The sequence below is a fragment of the Ornithorhynchus anatinus genome, chromosome 2, assembly GCF_004115215.2.
Source record: "Ornithorhynchus anatinus isolate Pmale09 chromosome 2, mOrnAna1.pri.v4, whole genome shotgun sequence".
In the NCBI taxonomy this organism is placed as follows: Eukaryota; Metazoa; Chordata; class Mammalia; order Monotremata; family Ornithorhynchidae; genus Ornithorhynchus; species Ornithorhynchus anatinus.
The window spans coordinates 63,505,437-63,514,072 of record NC_041729.1 but is presented as its reverse complement, the minus strand read 5'-3'; the positions used below and the strand labels follow the sequence as shown (position 1 = coordinate 63,514,072).

Genomic DNA, 8,636 nt, shown 5'->3' with positions numbered 1-8,636 from the left:
ATACAAGGTGATCAGGTTGTCCCAAGTGGGGCTCACAGTCTTAATGCCCATTTTCCAGATGAGGTAACTGAGGCACAGAGAAATTGAGTGACTTGCCCAAAGTCACATAGCTGACAAGCGGCGGAGCCGGGATTTGAATCCATGATCTCTGACTCCCCAGCCCGAGCTCATATGTATGAATGTGCACCGAGGTATGTGCGCGGAGCTGTTTAGGGATGTACACTGCCTATGTATATACACCCTGCCCCTCGGCCCCCTTTCTGGCCAGCGGCCAGCGTGAGCTCACACTCCAGGAATCTCTAGATCCCTCCAGCCCCAGCGACCGGAGGACCGGGAGGATGGGGTGGGGAGGGGGAGCGGAGGGGGGGAAGGGGGCAGAGAATGGGAATTGGGGGTGGGGGATGCCTCTCCCCTGGGTGTCAGGCATTTATCAGCTTCCTCCGTGGGCGGCCGTGAAATCTGGAGCAGAAATCTGGAGCGGAGAGTGGAGGAGGCTGAAATGCCTGGGAGCAGAGAGGGGGCGGAAGGCGGGGGACGAGGACCGGGGGTTTGGGGAGGGGGAGGCTCAGGAGAAGAGGGATCGGACCGGGCCGCACTGGAGCTGTGTGCTGGGGGAGGGCCCCAGTAGCGTGGGAAAGGCCGGGGTGTGAGGCGGAGACGCGTTTGGAGAAAGTGGAGCATGACTTGAGGAGGAAAATGATCTCTCCCACAGGTCTTCCCGCCAAGAGCCTCCCTCGCCCTGGGCCTCCAGCCCACCGCCCCCACCTCTCCCCTCGCTCCCCAAAATCTGGAGCCTGGGACCCGAGCTCTCCGACAAGGCACGGCAGCACCGCCCTGCCTGAGAGCCTCAGGGCCAGTCCTGGGGGGCCCCAGCAGGGACTATGCCCCCCGCCCCCAAACAATACCCCACCCTGGCCTCCACTGGGAGCCCCCTCCTGCTCCTGCAAACAGATGTGGACCACCCGGGGACTTCGGGGGCCGAAGAGGGGAGAGACCTAGCAGGGCCAGCCCTGTCTCCACCGAGACCCCGGGCCAGTCATTTCCCTATTTCCCTGGCCCAGCCTGTCCGAGTGAAGCACGAAGGTGAGTCCACGTGGCCGAGACTTTACTTCCCAAAATGCCATCAACATTCACATTTGGTATGGTGACATGGTCTGTGGAGCCCCCCTCCCCTGGGGCATCACCCTGTCCCCGGGAGGAGGGATGGGGGCTTGACCATCAGCAGCTGGAGGGCACGAGGGCAGAAGGGCCGATGCTCAAAACTGGGGGCCCCCACCCACTCATTCACCTTCAACCCAGAGCTGGGCTTGGGGTGGAGGGTCCCCCGTCCTCCCCACCCCCCGTGGGGCAGCAGAAACGGGGGTTTGGAGGGACACTGGGGGCCTCCCCGCAACCAGAAAGACTATATCCCTCTCTCCCCTCCCGCTCAGTCTCCAAAAGCCTGATCATTGTCCAGGGAGAGGGGAAGGGCTGGGGGCTCCACTCCCACCAGGCCCGGGGTCGCAATTGACACCGCATCAGCGGGGGTTCCGGCTGGACGGGCCAAGGGTCTGCCGCCCAGCTCCGGTCCTCAGCCCAGGCCCAGCTCGCACGGGTTGCGGCGGGCGGCTCGGGCCTCCTCGTAGAGGCGGCGGAAGTCCCGGTAGCGTGGGGCGCAGCCCAGCCAGGCCTGGCCGAAGTGGCCCCAGCCGGTGAAGAGGAAGGTGCCGGGGCCAGGCCGCACGCCGCAGCGCAGGGGGGTGCGGATGGTGCCCGCACGCCAGCCCGCCGGCTGGAACAGCGGCAACTTCTGCCGGTGAATGAGGGCGGCGCCGACGCTGATGACCGCCTCCTGCAGCTCCAGGTCATGCCGCACGTCGCGGATCGTCCCGCGCAGAACTGCGGGGCCGGACACGGCTGGTGCAGGGGCCCCGGCCGACCCGACCGGCCGCCGCCCCTCCTCCCCCCGGGTGTCAGCTCTGCCTGGGCCAACCCGAGGCAAGGAGCAGCTGGGGCAGGGATGAGGGCCGCTGGCCCAGCTCTGTGGCCTGGGAGCCGGAGCCTCCCCCCACTCTCCACCCGGCGTGTTCCGCCCCGCTGGACCGCCCGGGAGGCCGCCCCTTGGCCCAGATGGGGGTCTCGACCTCTGCCCCTCCCAACCCTCCCCATCCCTTGCAGCCCAGGGGCGGGGGGGGGTCCCCACTCACCGAAGTCACTGGTGCAGGCCGCCGTCAGCACCTCGGTATCATTGCATGGGCGGCAGGTCCCTGCGGAGCAAAGCCCATTCATTCAGGCGTATTTACTGAGCGCTTCCTGCGTGCTGAGCATCCTACTAACTGCTTGGGAGAGTACAATAGAACAATAAACAGACGCATTCCTTGCCCACAGCCAACTCGCTGCCTAAAAGGGGAAACAGACATTAATATAAAGTACAGATGTGTATAGAAGTGCAGTGGGACTGGGACGGGGTGGGGATGAAGGAAGGGAGCAAGTCAGGGTGACAAAGAAGGGAGAGGGAGACGAGAAAAGGAGGGTTTAGTCAGGGAAGGCCTCTTGGAAGAAATGGGCCTTCAAAAAGGCTCTGAAGAGGGAGTGAGCGTGCGTCTGTCGGATTTGAAGAGGGAGGGTGTTTGGGGCCAGAGGTAGGACGTGGGCGAGAAGTCAGTGGCGAAGAGGTCAGAGGTCGAGGTACAGCGAGGAAAGTTGGCATTTGGAGGAGTGAAGCGTGTATGCTGGGGTGGAGTAGGGGAGTAGCTAGGCAAGGCGGGAGGGGGGCAAAGTGATTGAGAACTTTAAAGCCAATGGTGAGGAGTTTTTGTTTAATGCGGAGGTCGTGGGCAACCGTTGGAGTTTCTTGAGGAGTGAGGAAACACGGCCTGAACGTTTTTTGTAGACAAATGATCCAGCCAGCGGTGTGAAGTATGGATGGAGTGGGGAAGAGACAGGAGGCAGGGAGGTCAGCGAGGAGGCTGATACAGTAACCAAAGAGGGATAGGGTAAGTGCTCGGATTAATGAGGTAGCAGTTTGGATGGAGAGGAAAGGGCGGATTTTAGCGATGTTGCGAAGGTGGAATCGACAGGATTTAGTAATGGATTGAATATGTGGCTTGAATGAGAGAGAGAGAGGAGTCAAGGATAACACCAGGGTTACGGGCTGGTGAGACCGGAGGTACGGTGGTGCTGTCTACAGCGACGGGAAAGTCAGGGGAAGGACAGGGTTTGGGTGGGAAGATAAGAAGTTCGGTTTTAGCATATTAAGTCTGAGGTGATGAGAGGACATTCAGGTAGGAGGAAATGCAAGATGACAGAGAGGGAGAGACGTCAGGGCTGGAGATGTAGATTTGGGTATCATAGAGGTGGTCAGCTCCCCCTGCCCTCCCCATCGCCCTGACTCGCTCCCTTTGCTCTAAGCCCACCCCTCCCCGCCCCACAGCACTTGTTTATATATGTACATATCTATAATTCTATTTATATGAATGCCCATTTATTTGTTTAAATGTGTATATATCTATAATTCTATTTATTTATATTGATGCTATTGATGCTATTGATGCCTGTTTACTTCTTTTGATGTCTGTCTCCCTCCTTCTAGACTGTAAGCCCACCGTGGGCAGGAATTGTGGGCTGAAATGTTCTTTCCAAACTCTGCACACAGTAAGTACTCAATAAATACGAATGAATGAATGAATGAATGAATGAATGAATGAAGCCATGTAAGCGAATGAATTCACCAAGGGAGTGGGTGTGGATGGAGAATAGAAGGGGATCATTCTTTCATTCGTATTTATTGAGCGTCTACTGTGTGCAGAGCACGGAACTAAATTATTGGGAAAGTACAATTCAACAAATGACAGCTACGTTCCCCGCCCACAACGAGCTTACAGTCTAGAGCGAGGGAGAGGCAGACATCAATCCAAATAAATACATTACAGAAATGTACATAAGTGCCGTGGTGCTCCGCACCCCAGGAAGCACTCAGTAAATACCACTGAGTGATAGATTGTCTTAGGTCACCTAGCAGGTCAGCGCTCTAGGCTGACTAGAGGATCCAGGTGTCTCAGATCCCCATCCTCTAACCACACCACAGGCCTCGGCACCAGACGGGGGGGCTTCCGGCCTTCCTGGGGGTTCCTGGAGCAGGGAGGCAGGGGCCGGGCCCCCACGGGACAGGAGGTGATGGAAACCTGATCTGCCCCCTGACCGTGCTGGGTCCCTCTGCACCCCACTCTGCCCGCCACGCTGAGTGCCTTTTGCACCCCACCTTAACTGCCCACCACGCCGGGAGCCCTCCGCCGGCCCGCCCGGCACTCACCTTCCACGCCCAGGCCTCCGGAGAAGAGGGGCCGGCGTGGGTGCCCATCGTCACGCAGCTCGTAGCGGAAGGCGGCGACGCGGCGGCTGATGTCCCGGTGCGGCGCGGCCAGCAGGAACAAGGCCACCTTCTCCCAAGGCTCCCAGGCGAAGCAGCGGCCTCCTGCTGGGCCTGCCCTGGACCCCCCCGCCGCAGACTCCTCCAGCAGCAGCTCTAGGACCCCGGCCCGCTCCAGGTAGACCTGAGCCCCCCGGAACGTGTCAGCGGGACGGATGCAGGCCAGGAGGCGGCGGGGCGGGGGCGGGCGCGGGGACAGGGTGAGGCGCAGGGCCCCGGCCGGGTACAGCCACTCCACGGAGCCCTCCGCGCAATGTAGCGTCAGCTGCTCCACGAGGTCGCCTTTCTGGGACAAGCCGCTGCCAAGGGAGAGACAGCACACGTACACAGACCTATCATTAGCACTTAGCCCCACAGTTGGGAGGGAGGTGGGTGGCACTGCAGAGAAGGGGCAGGGCGGCCCCCTACCCGGACTCCTCCCTTCCTAGGGCTGGCCTGGGCCGGGCAGGGTCCCATGTATGTACAAAGGCACACGTGTATAGGAACACGGCAACCGACTCTGTTGGATTGTCCTCTCCCAGATGCTCAGGACAGTACTCTGCACAGAGTAGGTGCTCCATAAATACCATTGATCGATTGGTGTTTGTACCCACATTGGCAGGTGGATGGATGGATGGATGGATGGATGGATGGATGGATGGATGGATGGATGGATGGGTGGGTGGGTGGGTGGGTGGATGGATGGATGTACAGACACGGATGATGGATGGACCATATGTATGCACGTAGAGATGTACTCAACTATGGATGGAAGGACGCGTGTATGCACAAACACACCCAGACAGACTTATGTATGAACACACATATGGACAGATGATGTACACACGGGGATGATCAGACATACACACATGACTGGAGAGGGGGAGGCTTGCAAAGCTGGTATGTCTGGAGTCACTGGGGTCAAGCAAATCGATCAGTCAATGGTATACTTTACTAGTCGCCAACTCCCTCTCCCCGTTTTTCATTCTCAGATTGGAAGCCCCGGGAGGACGGAGGGGGCCTTGCCTAATTGCCTCCCGTCCAGCCTTTCCCAGCACTCAGTACAGAGCTCCGCACACTTTGAGCGCTCGATGAATCCTACACCCCTAACAGTCCTAGCTGTTAGGAGAGCCTGCTCGCGTGGGGTGTTTGTGACCCCCGGGGTCCCCGGAGAGGACGGGGTGGGGGTCCGCCGGGGCAGCGGCCTGAAAGGCTCCACCCTATCCCCTCCACGGGGCTCGGGGCAGTCAACGGAGGGTCAACTGTCCCCTTCTGTCCCCTGGGTCTCTTCTCCCCCAGCTCTGTACCCCGACCCCGATGCAGCTCCTTTTCCTCATTTCCCCACTCAAACTTGGAAGCCTCATCTCCCCCCAGCTCCGAACCCTCATCTCCCCCCAACTCCAAACCTTGATCTCGCCCAACTCTAAACTCTGACAGCCCCAGCTCTGAACCCCGACCTCCCCTAGCTCCGTACCTCAGCTCTCCCCAGCTCTGAACCCCGACTTCCCCCCAGCTCTAAGCCCCGACCTTCCCCAGGGTCCGGGGAGGGCATTCATTTCCCGCTGCAGGGAGACCGGGTACCAGGTAGAGAAGCAGCGTGGCTCAATGGAAAGAGCCCGGGCTTGGGAGTCACGGGTCATGGGTTCGAATCCCGGCTCTGCCACATGTCAGCTGTGTGACCTTGGGCAAGTCACTTAACTTCTCTGTGCCTCAGTTACCTCATCTGTAAAATGGGGATTAACTGTGAGCCCCATGTGGGACAACCTGACTACCCTGTATCTTCCCCAGCGCTTAGAACAGTGCTCTGCACATAGTAAGCGCTTAACGAATAACATTATTACTAGTGGAATTGCTATTGTTCTTGTCCGTCCGTCTCCCCCGATTAGACCGTGAGCCCGTCAGAGGGCAGGGACCGTCTCTATCAGTTACCGATTTGTAATAATAATAATAATGTTGGTATTTGTTAAGCGCTTACTATGTGCCGAGCACTGTTCTAAGCGCTGGGGTAGACACAAGGGAATCAGGTTGTCCCACGAGAGGCTCACAGTCTTAATCCCCATTTTACAGACGAGGTAACTGAGGCACCGAGAAGTTAAGTGACTTGCCGCTTAGTACAGTGCTCTGCACATAGCAAACGCTCGATAAATGCTACTGAATGAATGAAGAGCCCGGGCTTGGGAGTCAGAGGTCTTGGGTTCTAATCCCTGCCCCGCCACTCGTCAGCTGTGTGGCTTTGGGCAAGTCACTTCACTTCTCCGGCCCTTCGTTACCTTATCTGTAAAAAGGGGATGAAGACTGCGATCTCCTTGTATCGCTTAGAGCAGTGCCTGGCACGTAGTAAGCGCTTAACAAATACCATCATCGTCGTTATGATGATCTCCCCCCGGCTCTGAACTCTGACCTCCCTCCAACTCCAAAGCCTGACAGCCCCGATCCCCGACTTTCCCTTTCCAGATTCCAAGACGTTCGGGGAGCATGGAGGGGGGAGGGAGAGGGAGGTGGGGATGGGGAAGGCGGGGGAGGATCGGGGAGTGAGCCACGGCCCCCCTGCCCGAGGCCGGGGAGGGGGCCGAGGTCCAGGAGCAGGGGGCAGCTGGGGCAGGGAGGGGGTGGAGGGGGCAGGGGCCGGCCGTACCTTCCCGTCCAGCTGCACTGGTCGTCGGAGTAGCGGGCCAGAGCCCAGGCCACCAGTCCGGCGCAGAGGACCCCCAGCAGCGGCATGGCGGTGGCGGGCCGGGCGGGCCCCGGCCTCCGGGGGCCCCGGGCCGGCCGCCGGCCCGAAGACTGACCGCCAACGGGCCGCCCCCACCCGCCTCCACCAATCGCGGGGCTGCTCCCCTCCTCTGGCCCTCCCCGTCCCTCCCTGTTCTCCCCTGTCCTCCCCTGTCCCTCCCCTGTCCTCTCCTGTCCCTCCCCTGTCCTCCCCTGTTCTCCCCTGTCCCTCCCCTGTCTTCCCCTGTCCCTCCCCTGTCCCTCCCTGTCTTCCCCTGTCCCTCCCCTCTCCTCCCCTGTCCTCCCCTGTCCTCCCTGTCCTCCCTGTCCCTCCCCTGTCCCTCCCCTGTCCCTCCCCTGTCCTCCCCTGTCCCTCCCCGTCCTCCCATGTTCTCCCCTGTCCCTCCCCTGTCCCTTCCCTGTCCCTCCCCTGTCCTCCCCTGTCCCTTCCCTGTCCTCCCATGTTCTCCCCTGTCCCTCCCCATCCCTCCCCTGTCTTCCCCTGCCCCTCCCCTGTCTTCCCCGTCCCTCCCCTGTCCTCCCCTGTTCCTCCCTGTCCCTCTCTATCCCTCCCTGTCCCTCCTCTGGCCTCCCCTGGCCCTCCTCTGGCCCTCCCCTGTCCTCCCCTGTCCCTCCCCTGTCCCTTCCCTGTCCTCTCCTGTCCCTCCCCTGTCCCTCCACTGTCCCTCCCCTCTCCTCTCCTGGCCCTCCTCTGGCCCTTCCCTATCCTCCCCGTCCCTCCCCTGTCCCCCCCCGTCCCTTCCCTGTCCTCCCCTGTCCCTCCCCTGTCCCTTCCCTGTCCTCTCCTGTCCCTCCCCTGTCTCTCCCCTGTCCTCCCCTGTTCTCCCCTGTCCCTCCCCAGTCCCTCCCCTCTCCTCCCCTGTTCTCCCCTGCCCCTCCTCTGTCCCTCCCCTGTCCCTTCCCTGTCCCTCCCCTGTCCTGTCCTCCCCAGTTCCTCCCCTGTCCCTCCCCATCCCTCCCCTGTCTTCCCCTGTCCCTCCCCTGTCTTCCCCTGTCCCTCCACTGTCCTCCCCTGTTCCTCCCCGCCTGTCCCTTCCCTCTCCTCCCCTGTTCTCCCCTGTCCTCCCCGTCCCTTCCCTGTCCCTCCCCTGTCCCTCCCCTGTCCTCCCCTGTCCTCCCCTGTCCCTCCCTTGTCCCTCCCCTGTCCCTTCCCTCTCCTCCCCTGTTCTCCCTTGTCCTCCCTTGTCCCTTCCCCGTCCCTTCCCTCTCCTCCCCTGTTCTCCCTTGTCCTCCCCGTCCCTTCCCTGTCCCTCCCCTGTCCCTTCCCTATCGTCCCCTGTCCCTTCCCTGTCCTCCCCTATTCCTCCCCTGTCCTCCCCGTCCTCCCCTGTCCTCCCCTGTCCCTCCCCGTCCCTCCCCTGTCCTCCCCGTCCCTTCCCTCCCAATTCAATTCAATAGTATTTATTGAGCGCTTACTATGTGCAGAGCATTGTACTAAGCGCTTGGAATGGACAAATCGGTAAAAGATAGAGACAGTCCCTGCCCTCTGACGGGCTCACGGTCTAATCGGGGGAGA

The 8,636-nt window shown here is 60.7% G+C and overlaps 1 protein-coding gene across 1 annotated transcript; it reads right to left on the bottom strand.

The window, feature by feature from the left end:
- Positions 1-1,088: 1,088 nt before the first annotated feature.
- On the bottom strand, positions 1,089-7,129 carry METRN (meteorin, glial cell differentiation regulator). The gene is made up of 4 exons (XM_029057954.1): positions 7,023-7,129; positions 4,292-4,707; positions 2,187-2,246; positions 1,089-1,878 (listed from the first exon to the last, which is right to left on the bottom strand). The coding sequence occupies exons 1-4, from the start codon at positions 7,106-7,108 to the stop codon at positions 1,571-1,573; spliced, it is 870 nt and encodes a 289-aa protein (XP_028913787.1). The 5' UTR covers positions 7,109-7,129; the 3' UTR covers positions 1,089-1,570.
- Between the last annotated feature and the right edge of the window lie 1,507 nt (positions 7,130-8,636).